Consider the following 15,353-nt stretch of genomic DNA (forward strand, 5'->3'; position numbering starts at 1 on the left):
CAATGCACAAGTACACAGAATCTACACCCGGATGCACTGGTACATCTTTGCCCATTGTACGGCCTTCTTTACGTGTTTCCTGCATGGCCTCTCATGGGAAGAACATTGCACTGGATTGCACGTCATCTTGGGAATGTAGTTCATGTATCTCTGGACTGGCCCAGATGTCCCTGGTATGTGGACCGTATCCATCTTGAAATCGCTTCTCTGTTGACTGTTCCTCCACAGACAATCTTGGGTACAGTACTTATGGAGGATCCCTCCCACTTTGAGGGCGTGATTGAGGAAGAAGGGTTACATGGATTATGTTATTACTATCTTGCTGCAAGCCCGAAAGCAGTCCACTTCTTATGCTAGAGTGTGGAGAACTTTTGAGAGCTGGTGTGCACAGAATGGTGTTTCTTCATTTTGTGCTTCCTTGTCTCAAATTTTATCCTTCATTCAGGAGGGATTCAAAAAGGCTTGGCTCTCAATTCGCTCAATGTTCAGGTGGCAACATTGGCGTGTCATAGAGGCAAGATACAGAATGCCTCATTGGCTTCTCACCCCGATTTAGTGTAATTCCTCAAGGAAGTTGCTCATCTAAGTATATAAGTGTTGCCGTACAGGAACAGACTGAAGGTCCATCAAGCCCAGCATCCTGTTTCCAACAGTGGCCAATTCAGGATACAGGTACCTGGCAAGATCCCAAAACAGTACAATACATTTTATGCTGCTTATCCTCAGTGAAGTCTTCAAGTGGTTCTTAAGGCTGTTCAGTCGGCCCTCTTTGAGCCCCTTTGTTCAACAACTATCAAAGATCATATTTTTAAAGGCAGTATTTCTAGTTGCCATTTTGTCCGCACAGAGAGTTTCAGAGCTTCAGGCTGTCTCTTGCAGGGATCCTTTTCTCTGCTTTTCTGAATCGGGAGTTTCCATATGGACAGTTACATCCTTTTTGCTGAAGATTGTATCTCCTTTTCATGTCAGTCAGACTGTTTCTTCCTTCTTTTTTCAGGGATGTCTATTCTGCAGAATATGCTTCCCTGCGACTGTTGGATGTGAAGCACGTTCTTATGCGTTGTCATACCACTATCAATTATTTCAGGCGATCTGCTCATCTTTTTGTCCTCTTTGCGGGACCCGGAAGGGTTTGCTGGCCTACAAAGCGTCAGTGGCTCGATGGCTTAAGGATTCTATTTCTTCAGCTTACATTCTGAGGGGTAGATCTGCTCCCATGCATGCCAAGGCTCATTCTATCAGGTCTTTGGTGACTTCTTTGGCAGAGTCTAGGGCAGTTTCATTGGCAGAGAGCTGTTGGTCAGTGAAACAGTCTTTTCATTCCTTTTTCGCAGGAATATCGCAGTCCCTCCCCTCGTAAGAATTGCTTTTGTACATCCCATGTGTCTGGACTGATCCTTGGGATGTAATGGAACGAAAAATTAGTTAATTACCTGATAATTTTCTTTCCTTTAGTCCCAAAGGATCAGTCCAGAGCCCACCCTTCTGTGATAGATTCGTTTTTTCTGGGTTCTATGTAATTTCATGTGTTTGTGTTGTTTCTGGTTCCATTATTTCTAAGGCACGAGTTTTTCCTGTATTTCATAGTGCTTTTTCTATCTAGAGGCTGGAGTTTTTTTTCTCTGGAAGTCACTCTCTCACTTTTTTGTTATTGAATACTAGCTTGGTTGCTAAGCACAGGAGCCTATGAAGCACAACTCATTAGAGTTCTCTGTCTCCACCTGCTGGTGGATAGTTGCAACCGATTTGTCCGGACTGATCCGGAAAGAAAATTATCAGGTAACTAACTAATTTTTCCTTGTCTATGTATTCATTAATTTTATTCTTTATAACAGTTTCCATTATTTTGCACAACACTGACATCAGGCTTACCAGTCTGTAACTTCCGGAATAATCTCTGGAACCTTTTTTTTTTTTTTTAATTCAGTGTAACATTAGTCACTCTCTAATCTTCAGGTGGTACTGACAATTTTAATGATAGGTTACAGATTACTAGTAGCAGATCAGCAATATCAAGTTCTTTCAGTATGTGACCTCAGTCAGAGCATCTTCCTACTCACTCACCCAAGCTTTATATTGCTCTCTTGGACCAAGGATATAAGCTGTGCCACTTTATTCACAACTCCTAGGTGCGAGTCCAGTGGCTTAGTGATCTTTTCCACTAACACTTTCATGAGCTTTCACCTTTCCAACCACCAGTTGAGAAACAGATGCAGCAAGCTAGGCCTCATCCTCCAACACATGGCCCTCCTTTGTGGTTGTCACACTTAACAGCCAATTGTTTTGCAGTTTTTTCTGGTTTGTTAGCATGATCTGGCCACATAGCTTGCAGAAATTGTTTAGGCTGTATTTTCGCCATGAAGAGTCAACAGAAGTGCAACAAAGTAGGCAAATAATCAAAGTATTGACTTAATGATGATGGGAATGAAACACTGCTCAGTGTATCATGTCACTCCCCTTCCAGGTTTAATTTTTGATATTCAAAATTAATGGTACGCATTGGGCATGTTAAATGACATGCAGGCACTTTAGTGCAATTGAATCCTGCTTTTGTCCTCAAACTCATGTTTAACTGTTCTTTTTTTTTTTTGTTACATTTGTACCCCGCGCTTTCCCACTCATGGCAGGCTCAATGCGGCTTACATGGGGCAATGGAGGGTTAAGTGACTTGCCCAGAGTCACAAGGAGCTGCCTGTGCCTGAAGTGGGAATTGAACTCTGTTCCTCAGTTCCCCAGGACCAAAGTCCACCACCCTAACCACTACGCCACTCCTCCACTCTTCTCAGCAGCCTGTGTTTCTTGAGTATTATAACCAGGTAACACAGGCTGCTGACAAGCTATTGTGAGGATGAAGACTTGGGGGGGGGGGGGGGGGTTGGGGAAGGTGGCAATCTAGGGCGCTTCTCACCCTCAAAACACAAAATGGACCTTCCTTTCCCCCTTTTCATCTGCTCCCTTCCCTGGGAAAACAGAACGTGGCACTTCTATGCTTTGCAGCTCAAATCATAAGTTCCCTGGGTCTCTCCCACCCAGAAAAGACCATAACACTTTTAGGCCCCACTACCCAAAACATGAAATAGGGCTCCCTTTCTCCCCCCCCCCCCCAAAAAAAAACCCCAAACACCCCACCCCCCCAGAACATATCTCTTTGAAACACCTGCAAAATTATAAAATAGACCTTTGGAGCATTAATGTCTTCTGTTCCAATGTACCGAAGGGGATCTCTGACTTCTTCAGCCTTGCCCAGACTCCAGTCATCTCTACAAAAGCCTCAGAATCTTTGCTAGCAGGAGGGAACTGACATTCTTCTACAGGCAGCAGCACCAAAATAAAAATGGTGCCATTGATACTCCAACCTGCATACCAAAGCAGTTGATAAAGACCTGAGATAGCACAGTAGGCAGTGAAAATGGGAATATTGGGTGGGTCACTTTAGTTTCTACCTTCCAACATAGTTTATGTATATGTTTCTTTGTGGAATAGCCCAAGAGGTAGCATCTTTTATGAGCAGAGATACATTATTCCTTATCAGCAACAGATGAATCCAGTGACTTGTGGGTTGTGGCCATCTACCAGCAGATGGAGATAGAGCGTGTTGAAGTGCACTGTCTTATAGAATGGGATGCTCCTTGGTCAGTTAGTATTTATCTCCAGCAGACAGAGATGGATGGTCTCTCACAAGCTCCTGGTCTCATCTGATGGTGTCTCCTGTTTTGAGTCTCTCTGGCGGTATTTTGAGAGCGCTATCCTGAATAGCTCGGGTTTTGATAATCGGCCCATCAGTTCAGTAGAGCTTTGGGGTGCATGGCTGAGCGGTGCCGGCTTTAGGGGGTACACCTGGTGGTACCAGGTCCCTTCCCCACACTTCTCCCCTCTTCAGCCCTTCCTCCATTCTCCTTCCTCACTGAAAAAAAAATTGGGACATAATTCTTTAAAGCCCACACACAGCCTTGGCTGCAGGGAAGATACTGGTTTGGGCCAGTATAAAGGGTTTAGTGATAGAGAGGAGGTGAGTGTGCTTCCAGCAGCACAGGCAAGACCGATGGCTGGCTGGCCATAGGGTGAGTGCATCTTTACATTTTCTTTGACCTTTGGGTCAGTTGCGGTTTTACTTTTTTCTTTGCAATGGCTGCCAAAGTTGTTAAAAGCTGGTTCCTCTGTGGGAAGTGGTGAGCAGCACTGGGACAGTGTCCGTATGGCTATGCAGAGGAGTGATCCAGCAGTCTTTTATACAACAGTGTGATTTGGGAGCAGCACTGCCGGCAGCTCCTTTACCCAGCATTGCTTCAGAGGTCCTTACACACATGCCAGCTGCTCTGGGGGTTTCTCTGGGACTGGGGTCTTCTGACCCCCCCCCCCCCCCCAGCTTCCTGAGTTCATTCTGCTGCTCCATAATGCCTATATGTTGCAGAAGTCTGATAGGGGAACTGCCAGTTCCTTGTTAGCTCAGCCTTTGGAGATTTATGGCTTGTTCCTTGCCTCACAGTCTCCACTGATGGACTCTGCCCCAAAGAGGAGATATTTGCACTCTTGCTCAGAAGTAGGGCCTATTGCTCCTCTGTCTCCCACTCATTCTGAGGGAGTCATTTAATTTCAGGGAAGACCCTTTCTTCACAAATGCATGAGGAATTGGAGGAGGGGGAGCTATTTGCAGAGGAATCTGATGATCCCACCATAGTGCAGGTGTTTCATAAGGGGAGAGTTGCCTTCTTTTATACCTAAGGCTCTCCAGGTTCTTAATATTTCTTCTTCTGATCCTGCTACACCTGCATCTGCTAATCATAAAATGGCAAGCACTAGACTACCGGTTCAGTCTTTTTTCCAGTGCATGAGACCATGCAGGGAAGTCATTTCTGCTCACTGGGTCACCCCAGACATTGCCTTTCGAGTGGCAGCGGCTATGTCACATCTTTACCCCATTTTCACGCCTGAGCTGGAAAAGCTACATTTGCCTAAAATGGATTAATTGGTGGCAGCAGTCACCAACAAGCCACTCTGTCTGTGATGAGTTAAGTTTTTACTTATAGTTCCAGAGTTTATTAAATGCTGTTCCTAGTGTGGGAGCCAGTGAACAGCATCAGGGCAGTGCACTGTGTGTGTTGGGTCCTCTGAAAGGGCCTATTTAGTGTTCTCATATTCTTAGATACCTTTCATTTAGAGGGCAGTAATTTAAAAAAAAAAAAAAAAAAGAACCCATCCTGAAAGGTTCCCTCACTTCTTTTGTAGAACTTTTTTTGTTACACTGGCTCTGAGAAACTTTCAATAGTAACATAGTAAATGACAGCAGATAAAGACCTGTACGGTCCATCCAGTCTGCCCAACAAGATAAGCTCATTTTGCATGGTATGTGATACTTTATATGTATACCCGAGTTTGATTTTTCCTTGCCTTTCTCAGGGCACAGACCGTAAAAGTCTGCTTAGCACTGTACTTGAACATTCCATATATATTCAGTTACGATCAGGGTGTAAACCATAAAAGTCTGCCCAGCACTGGTTTTGCTTCCCAATTACCAGCGTTGCCATCCAATCTCCGCTAAGATTCCGTAGATCCGTTACCAGAACTCTTTTTATCATGGCAGTACAGGTATTCATTTTTTCAGCATCTTTATAAAGGAGTTTAGTTTAGATTCAGGCTCAGTGCTTTTGGCTCATATTTCTGTGAGAAATGTCCAAAATGCGAAACAGGGAAATCCTCTACGATGACGAATCAGAGCAGGCAAAAGTATAGCCTGACCAAAGACGAATCAACACTGGAGATATGAATCCAACAGTCTTTATTGATATAAATAAATAAATAAATAAAAGAAGGACCCACTTTATTGATATAAATAAAGGAAGGATATTACAGAACTACTTCAATGTAGAGGAATAGCTTAATGGTTAAAACAGCCAGCTGAGAGAGTAGAGAGGTTGCTGGTTCAAGTCCCACTGCAGCTTGCCATCAATAGTGCACAATGGTACAAGCAGCCATATTCTACTACACCATCTGGCTCTGGCTGTCTGCCACACTAGTTAGCTCTAATACACAGTCTTGCTAACCAGTTCTAGTGTACAGCCACACTAGCCAATTCTTGACCCTTTTGGCAGGAAGATAGCTCTGGTTTAGGCATTGGACAGCTGATGTGGCTTCTAAGTCACATTTAGCAAGCTACCTTTTAGAGATAAACTTTTGTTTGGGGAAGATCTAGAGAAGTTGGGTAAAGACCTTGGAGACTCCAAGTCTCAGAGATTGCCAGAGGGAAGCCTAAAGATTCTTTTAAATCCTCTCAGCCTTGTTTTAGGTTTCGTGAGGCCAAGTGCTACAGGCCAGACAAATCTAACTCTGAGGGTCTCACTTCAACAAAGGCAAGCTGTCTTTCATGCTGATAGAGAGAACTCGGCTTCAAACTCCAGGTCTACCATTGCCTTCTGCATGTCCCGATGATGGGGTCTCGGTTCACTCCTTGGGTTTCTTAATAGCAGGACTCCTCTTCAGGTTCCATGAGGAGTAGACCAGAATTACCTTGTAACAATGTGTCTTGGAAATACTAAAGCAGGGTTACAAACTGGAGTTCTCCCATTGCACTGCAGATGTTTTTTTGGAATCCCCATGCAAGCTCCAGCCCAAATTTAAGCCACCTTGGAAACGCTTTTTCATTTAGGCACAGTCGAGACTGTCCCCAGTTGCAATTGGGGAACAGGAAGTTATTCCATTTACTTTGTAATTATTCCATTTACTTTGTAGTTCCAAAGAAGGGAGCTTCCTTCCACCTGAGTTTGGATGTCAAGAGTCAGTTAAAGGTTTAACATTTCACAATGGGAACATTGCAGATCTCAAGGAAGGGTGTTTTCATATTCCCATTTCACACAGAAGATTTGTGATTTGCAATCCTTGGAAAACATTATCAATTTATGACCATGTCGTTCAGCTTTTCCACATCATCAAGGACATTTTTTCAAGGTCATGGTAGTAGTGGCAGCCTTCCTTCACACGGATGGATTGCAGGTTCATCCATACCTCATGATTTGTCTGATTTGTGACTCTTCCTATCAAGAGAGTCAGCAGGTTTCATCCAAGATAGCTATTTTTCTTCAGTTTTTAGGATTGGTATTCCATTTTACCAAGAGTCATTTGTTTCCAACACAAATCTTGGCATATCTGGGAGTGATTATTTGACATAGGGTTAGGGAAGGCATTTCTTTCTGTTGTTCATCATGACTTCCTGGGCGGAAGCCTGTCTGTTCTCCCTGGAGGAAATATGTAGGGCAGCAACATAATCTTCCTTGCATATCTTCTCCAGACACTACCATTTGGATGTCTGCTCGGTCAGATGCATCTTTTGGAATATTGGTGCTATCTGTGGGAGCTTCAGGTTTCCATCCTACTTTAGGACTACTTTCCTACGTCGTCCCACAAGTGTCTGGTTCATCTGCTGCTGATGCTAAGGAACAAAAATTATTGATTACCTGACAATTTTCTTTCCTTTAGTTGCAGCAGATGAATCCAGAGGTCCCCCCCACCCTGTTTTTCTGGCGGTTCCTATCGGTTCTTTCTGTTGGAATTTGTTGCTGCATTTTTATATTTTATATGGACTGTTGTAATCAGTTTGCAGTTCTTGGATTTTCACTTTTCCCTAAAAAGGAAAGAGAAATATTATAATTCTGTTTTCTTCTGCTTTGTCATGAGAAATACTGACTGATCAAGGAGCATGTTTTTAATTCCTCAGATGCGAGATGCCGATTAGTGCTTCTCTAGTCTATACTGTTTTGAGTTTGATCTTAATGCTACAAAGTTTTTTGAAGAGAAAATCGGAGAGTCGTAGATGCTTCGTTACAGTTTTTCAGTAGGTTTTTCCACGTACAAATACATAAACCATCCAATGTAGAAATAGAGCAAGAGACTACATATGGTGAAGAGACTCCTGATGCAGGCCTGACCGGCCGAAACACAGCTGTGTCGAGTCTCGATCACCCCCTGTTTTGTATTTTTATAATAAATATATTTTTAAAATATTTATATTATTAGTGTCGTCTAGTTTTATTATTTTTTACTTATTTTTTTCTACAATTTTTTTTTCTTTTCTTTACTTTTTTACCTTTTAGTCATCTTCGCTGTTTTGTCCATTGCTTGTTTTTTTTTGCAAAGACTGGTTTCTTCTATGTTTTTTCGCATGACCAAGGAGCATCCCATTCTATAAGACAATGCAGTTCGGTGCTCTATATCTCCACCTGCTGGTAGATGGTCACAACCCGTCTCTGGATTCATCTACTGCGACTAAAGGAAAAACAAATTATCAGGTAAGACATATTTTTTCGGTACATCCTATCATTTAAACTTTTGATCTCTTCCTTTTTGTTTTAGATGGCTATTTGGTAGCCATTTAGTGAGTTCTTCTATTTTTATTGAAATTATAAATTGTACATTCAGCAGTGCCCCAAGCATACATTGCAAAACAACAAAAGCAAAAACAAAAAAACCCAATCAAACATATGTGTGCCATATGTTTGTAGTATCATATGGTAGTATCATATTCGACACAGCTCCCTAGCATTCTTTTTGATATATACTGGTCAAGGGATTGCCATATGTTTTCAAAGTTAGAATTTTGGTGGTATTTTCTCTGCTGTTGCTAATTCAAACCTATGAATGAGGCAGATCATGCTCCATCAAAATGTAAAATTTAATACTGCATTTGTCTTTTTAGTGACTCCGAATGACCCTCATCGCAATATATGCAGTAAACATTTTTAAGATTATTAAAATATAGTTATGTAAATAGTGGTATCATATTATATCTTCCTTACTCAGAGCTTTTTTTCAGACTTCTCACAGAGATTAAAGAATTTTTTTTTCTTTTACAGGCTTGAATGGGTGGAAATAATTGAGCCTCGAACCCGGGAGTGCATGTATGCCAACCTCATCTCTGGGGAATGTGTGTGGGATCCACCTTCAGGAGTCAGGATAAAACGTACCAATGAAAACCAGTGGTGGGAACTTTTTGATCCAAATACTTCTCGGTTCTATTACTACAATGCCAGCACCCAGAGGACTGTGTGGCATCGGCCGCAAAACTGTGACATCATTCCACTGGCCAAGCTCCAGACCTTAAAACAGAACACAGAGTCACCCAGAGCATCAACAGAAAATAGTCCCGGAAGAAGCAGTAATGTTAGCAGGGAGGGCAGCACTAGCTCTTCATTAGACCAAGATTTTGAGGGCAGTGAAAAGGCACAGGAACAGGCAAGGTCTAATCGACAATCAACACAGTACACTGTTATTAAAGAAGAAACCGAAAGGTAAAATCATGCTGGTCAATATTCTAATGTAAAGTACATCATTGATTTTAGAAAAATGAAATGAATGGGTTAGTTATTCTGATCTTACTTTGAAATTAGTAGAAAATAGTTATTTGATCTTAAGAATTTGTAATACCCATTGTGGTATAATTGTAGTTTTTATTTTAACAGCAGAGAATTGATCAGGAGGTGAACCTATCTCTTTCAGGATCTATGATCATCTGTTTGTTTTGCTATCAGGTCCTCGCAGAGGGTCTCCAGCGTCTAAAGCCACTATTGCCCGCTGGCTCAAAGAAACTATCTTTTCAGCTTAGCTGCTTGCCGGCCGGTCTCCGCCTGTAGCCTTTAAGGCACATTCTACCAGAGCGATTTCTTCCTCTTGGGCTGAAACTGGAGCACTCTCTTGTCAAGAGATATGCAGTGCAGGAACATGGGCTTCTAAGCTCTCTTTTGCCTGACATTACAGGCTGGATGTGGCTGCTAGGAGGGACGCGCATTTTGGAGCACAAGTGCTAGCGCGTGGTGTGACCTGTTCCCACCCTATATAGGGATTGCTTTGTTACATCCCATACGTAATGGATTCATCTGCTTGATGACAAGGAAGGGAAAATTAGGTTCTTACCTTGGTAATTTTCTTTCCTTTAGTCATAGCAGATGAAGCCATGAGCCCTCCCTGTATGATTGTCTGTATGCTGTGAATCTGTTTCAGGTTCTGTTCTTGTTTCCTGAAGTTCCTTCCTTGGGAGAAAGTTGGAAAACAGTCTTCAGGATTCATGTTCACTTATAGGAGGATGAGTCCATTCCCTCCAGTTTATGTTTTGGGAGGATGAGTTTGTTCCCTCCAGGAGGTTGCGTGTATCCCCTGCAGTTATACAATAAGGAGGACGAGTTTATTCCCTCCAGGAGGATGTGTTCATTCCCTCCTTTTGAGTTCATGATGCCCTTGTTAAGGGGCCATCGTTCACTGTGAGGAAAGTTCATTTTATTCCCATTGTGGTTTGCCATACTGCTTTGGAAGCTTCAAATACAGAAGAGGCAGTGGAGCTGGCTGGCCATGAGGCACTGTGAAAAGTTGAGTGCTCTCTATCTCCCCCTGCTGGTTGATGGACACAACAGCATCAGCCATGCAGCCATCGCCGAAGACGGCGGGAAAATTCAAAATGGCGGTTTCGCGCCAAAAACGCCCCGATCGCGGGCCCACCCCGGAGGAGTTAGAAAACACTCTTACCTCACCGGACCGAGTATCACAGCTCCGGTCCCATAGAAGAATCAAAGGAAAACCTCTCTAGCTAACAGCTAAAACTAGAAAGAAACTGACTGATAAATCATTTATCGTTTATTTGTTTACCATCACTTCTTGCACAGCTAGTCAGAAAGGTTTACAAAGCAAGTAATAAACGTACAGAACTAATTAGTGTCCAATGTTCCCGTAATAATCCATATGGGAACAGATTGATGGGAACATTGGACACTAAAGGGTTAATTAAGACCTCCATTAAAAATAGGAAAGAAAACAAACATTCTCCGAGGACAAGCAGGCCATTAATTCTCACAAGTGGGTAACGTGGCGCCGCATTGCCTGGTCTGGAGCTTATAACAAGCTTTACAAAGCTTTGTGGAGTGCGAGACACTTTCCACCATGCATGTGTGAGTGCCTTCCCATCTGCCATGAGAGCACGGTTACTGCAGTTCTTTTTCTACTGCGTTGAAGAGAGGCTGTTTTTTTTTTTTGTGTCTCTTCACGGGTCTGGTCTGGAAGAGCTTCTTTACGCTTTTCACATTCTTTTTTTGTGGACATTTTTTGTGTGTTTGTGTCCCATTTTTTCCTCTTCCCTTATATTTTTAGATTTTTTGTCCAATTTTTAAGTTTCCTTTGTTTTCCACGTTGCTAGGCCGCATTTAGGCCTTGACTTTGGCCAGATTTTTCCATTTCTTTTCCTTGTGCTTTGCCCCTTTTTTCGGCACCATCACTTCATTTGATTTTCCATCCATGTCCACTTAAGTTTCCAGTGGCTTAAATGCTGTACCCGGTGCAGTCAGTATGGACATCCATTCTTAGTGTCTTTAGTGTTTAGGGCCTGATCATAGCTCTGTGTTTGGGTGAAGAAGCAGACCCAGGTTGCCAGAGAGGCTCAAAGTGCAAAGGTTTTTGGAGCCAAGTCTGATCCATCGGGGTCGGCGGTGTCTGCATAAGGAGCAATGGTCCGCGTGGCTGCTACTGGACCTTGTGACACTGGGAGCAGTAGTACATTGAGTGGGTCTTCACCTGTCTAGATGCCAACTGCTGTGCAGGGCCCTGGGACTATCCAGCATCGGACCCGACCCCAAGGTGACGTGAGGATTCAATGTCGGCACTGAGGAGTCTCGATGCCAAACATTGGGCAAAGGCAAAGAAGCATCGTCATTGATCTTCCTCGGCGCACAATACTGGGAGCTCTGGGATGCCAAGGGAATTGGCACCCAAAAAGTGTTAGCGCCAGGAGGACTGCTTCCCATCTATCCAGGAGGTGCTGATGTGTCGGTCAGCTAGCAGCAAGGACCCAACTCCTGTCTCGACCCCGGCAGTTCTGCAGCCTGTCTCAGAGCCAGTGCCCCAGTCTTTCCTGGTGTCGGCCCTCAATGAATGTATCTGGGCCTTCCTGAGCTGCTGGATGGCCTTTTGCAATGGTGTGCATCGGCATCAGGGTCCTTGCGCCTACCCTGCTGCCTGTTGTAGCTCCGTTTGACCCTCAGCCTGTGGTGAGGCCTCAGATGCCGGTATCACATACGGCACCAGTGTTGACAGCCACCCAAGCTGGTACCACCTTGACTTCGGTGGAGGAAGCTTCACTGGAATTGAGGTGGCAGACGACTCCTCAACTCCTCTCAAGGACATGGCTCGGTCTCAACCTATTCATTAGGAGTTGCTGACTGACACTGATGAGGATTGTTCATGGGAGTCTGAGGAGGATCTAAGGTACTTTTCGGAGGATGAGTCCTATGGCATCCCCTCTGAACCCTCCCCTTTGCTGGAAAGGAGAAAATCTCAACCGGAGAGCCTTTCATTCCCATCTTTTGTGATGAAGGAAATGGCTGAGGCTATTCAATTTCATTTGGAAGATGAGGACGAGCCCAGGGCTAAGATGCTCGAGGTCCTGGACTATGAGTCCCCTTCTAGGGAGGCTACGACTGCCCCTCTCCATGAGGTACTGAAGGAAGTCCTCAATAGGAACTGGGAGTCCCCTCTGTCGGTCCCTGTCCTGTCCAAGAAGATCGACATGATGCATCGGATTCACAGCACACCTGGTTTTGATAGGCCCCAGTTGCATCACAATTCCATGTTGGTGGAATTTGCTCTTGAGAGTCAGGAGTTCTAGAGACTATGCCTCAGAGCCCCTAGGCAGAGAGGTTGGGACCTTGGACGCTTTCGGGAGGAATATGTTCCAGGTCTCAATGCTCGTGTCCCGTATTCAACCATACAAGCTCTTTATGAGTGTCTACATGTGGGACTTGGTGCACAAGCTGTTGGACTTGGCAGACTGTCTCCCACTGGAGCAGGTCAAATTGGTACGCCAGTTGGCCAAGCAGCAGAAGGCATGTTGTAAGTTCTCGGCCAGGGGTGCCTGTGACACTTTTGACGTGACATCCAGGATCTCTGCTCAAAGTATAGGAATGTGCAGACTCTCCTGGCTGTGTGTTTCTGACTTGGAACAGTCGGTTCAGTAGAGGTTGGCGGATGCCCCATGCTGGGGAGATAACCTTTTGGAGAGAAGGTTGAGGAGGTTGTTGACCAGTTCATAAAAACACACTGATACCATCTCTTCTTTCTCCCGTCGAGCGCCTTCTGCATAAACCTCCTCATCTAGGAGGTCTGTTGGCAAGTCGAGGAGGGGTGCCTACTACCGACAGAGACGCCACCTGTTCTTGCCAGCCTGTTCAAGCTCAACCCCAGCATGCTTGTTCTCATCAACAGCGTGTGGTTAAGGCCCCTGCTGCTGCCCAGTCAAAGCAAGGGATGAGCTTTTGACTGATTCCAGCAGAGCATAGCCACTGTAAAAGTGTCCGTCCTGGACGGCTTGCCTATCGGAGGGAGGCTGAAGTTTTTCTATGAAAGGTGGTCCCTTATAACCTCAGATAGGTGGGTTCTGCAAATAGTCCGCCTTGGATACTCCCTCAGTTGTCTTCAAAAACCTCCAAATTGCCCACCGAGAGCTCATTATTTCAGCTCTCGGCACAAGTAGGTGCTTGCAGAGGAACTCTCTGCTCTTCTAAAGGCCTATGCAGTTGAACCCGTTCCACCAGGGGAAGAAGGACAGGGATTCTATTCCAGGTACTTCCTCTTGCAAAAGAAGGCAGGGGGGATGCGTTCCATCTTAGACCTAAGGGCCTTGAACAAATTCCTGGTCAAAGAAAAGTTCAGGATGGTTTCCCTGGGCACCCTTCTACTTATGATTCAGAAAAACGATTGGCTATGCTCTCTGGACTTAAAGGATGCATATACTCACATCCCGATACTTCCAACCCACTGGAAATATCTCCATTTTCAGCTGGGAACATATCACTACCAGTACCGCGTGTTGTCATTTGGCCTTGTGTCGGCTCCCAGGGTATTTACCAAATATCTAGCGGTAGTCACAGCATTGCTATGCTGACTGGGAGTCCATAATGTTCCCTTACCTCGACGATTGGGTGGTGAAGAGCACATCAGAGGTTGGTGCATAGGAGTCCATGCAGAGGACTATCTGGGTCTAGAACTACTAGGGTTCATTATAAACTACCCCAAGTCCCATCTTCACTCAACAATTGCAATTCATTGGAGCCCTGTTTGATGCACAGCAGGTTCGAGCTTTTCTCCCAGAATCGAGAGCGGACACTCTCTGGTCGCTCTAGTTTCTCAGGTTCGAGCCTCACATCAGACCACAGCTTGGCAGATGTTGATGTTGGGCCACCCATAACACGTCTTCACGTGAGATCTGCCCAATGGACCCTAGATTCCCAGTGGTGTCAGGCTACAGGAGATCTAGTAGATGTCATCCATTTGTTTCCAGAGGTGGTTATTCTCTGCTCTGGTGGACTATTTGATCCAATTTGACCCTGGGATTACCATTCCAAATTCCTCAGCCTCAAAAGGTACTGATGACTGATGCACCTCTCCTTAGTTGGGGAGCTCATGTAGATGGGCTTCACACTCAAGGTACCTGTTCCCACCAGGAAACAGGTCTTCAGATCAATCTTCTGGAGCTCCAGGCGATCTAGAACGCTCTAAAGGCTTTCAAAGATCGACTGTCCAACCAAATTGTGCTCATTCATACAGACAATGAGGTTGCAATGTATTACACCAACAATCAGGGGGGCACCAGATCATGGGCTCTGTGTCAGGAGGCCGTCCAGATGTGGTGCTGGGCTCGCCAGCATGGCATGTTCCTTTGGGCCACTTATCTGGTAGTCAGAAATAACAGTCTGGCCTACGTGCTGAGCAGTAGTGCTGTCCAATTCACGATTTGAATCAATTTATATTGGAAAAACATTGGGCGTTCCGATCCGGGATTTCCCCACATCCCTCCCTCCCTCCCACACGCTGTCACCCATGCCGCTGCTTCCTTCCCTCCTGCTGTCACACAAGCCGCTGTCATTGCTTCCCTCCCTTTTTCCCTAATGCTGTCACCGAAGCCACTGCAGCTGCCAAAGGTTTCTCTGTTGTTAGCGCAGGCAACAAAGTCTCTCTATTGGTGCGCATCTGGAACAGGAACTGACATCGGGGTGGGACCGGCAGCCGAGCCAAGCAAGCCAAGTATAAGGAGGTTTACTAGACAGGAGTGGAAGTGAGCCACCTATCTAGTCCACTGTAAGCAAGTAAGCCAATTTGGTTAATCTGGGTGTCCACTCCCCCGCGCAGCCGTCATTGCTCAAAACAAAGCAAGAAAACCTATGAGCAGCTGCTTCCACGTTGTTCTTTATTGTTGGTCTACATCAGTAAAAAGTCTAAAGCTGTTTCAGTTGGATAGGCAGTGCCTTAGGTGGAGGAGAAAAGAAATAATTGAATATCACTAAAACAGCTTCACAAATTATCGTAGCTGGTAGAAACAACAATTATAA

At 44.8% G+C, this 15,353-nt stretch overlaps 1 protein-coding gene across 1 annotated transcript in view; it reads left to right on the forward strand.

Moving 5' to 3' along the window:
- Positions 1 to 15,353, forward strand: part of ARHGAP39 (Rho GTPase activating protein 39) — a 503,675-nt gene that overhangs the window by 31,839 nt on the left and 456,483 nt on the right. The window contains exon 2 of the mRNA XM_030219972.1: positions 8,844 to 9,278. Within this exon, the coding sequence (XP_030075832.1) occupies positions 8,844 to 9,278 (435 nt within the window). The remainder of the gene's footprint in view (positions 1 to 8,843; positions 9,279 to 15,353) is intronic.

The sequence above is a fragment of the Microcaecilia unicolor genome, chromosome 1 (assembly GCF_901765095.1).
Source record: "Microcaecilia unicolor chromosome 1, aMicUni1.1, whole genome shotgun sequence".
NCBI classification, from domain to species: Eukaryota; Metazoa; Chordata; class Amphibia; order Gymnophiona; family Siphonopidae; genus Microcaecilia; species Microcaecilia unicolor.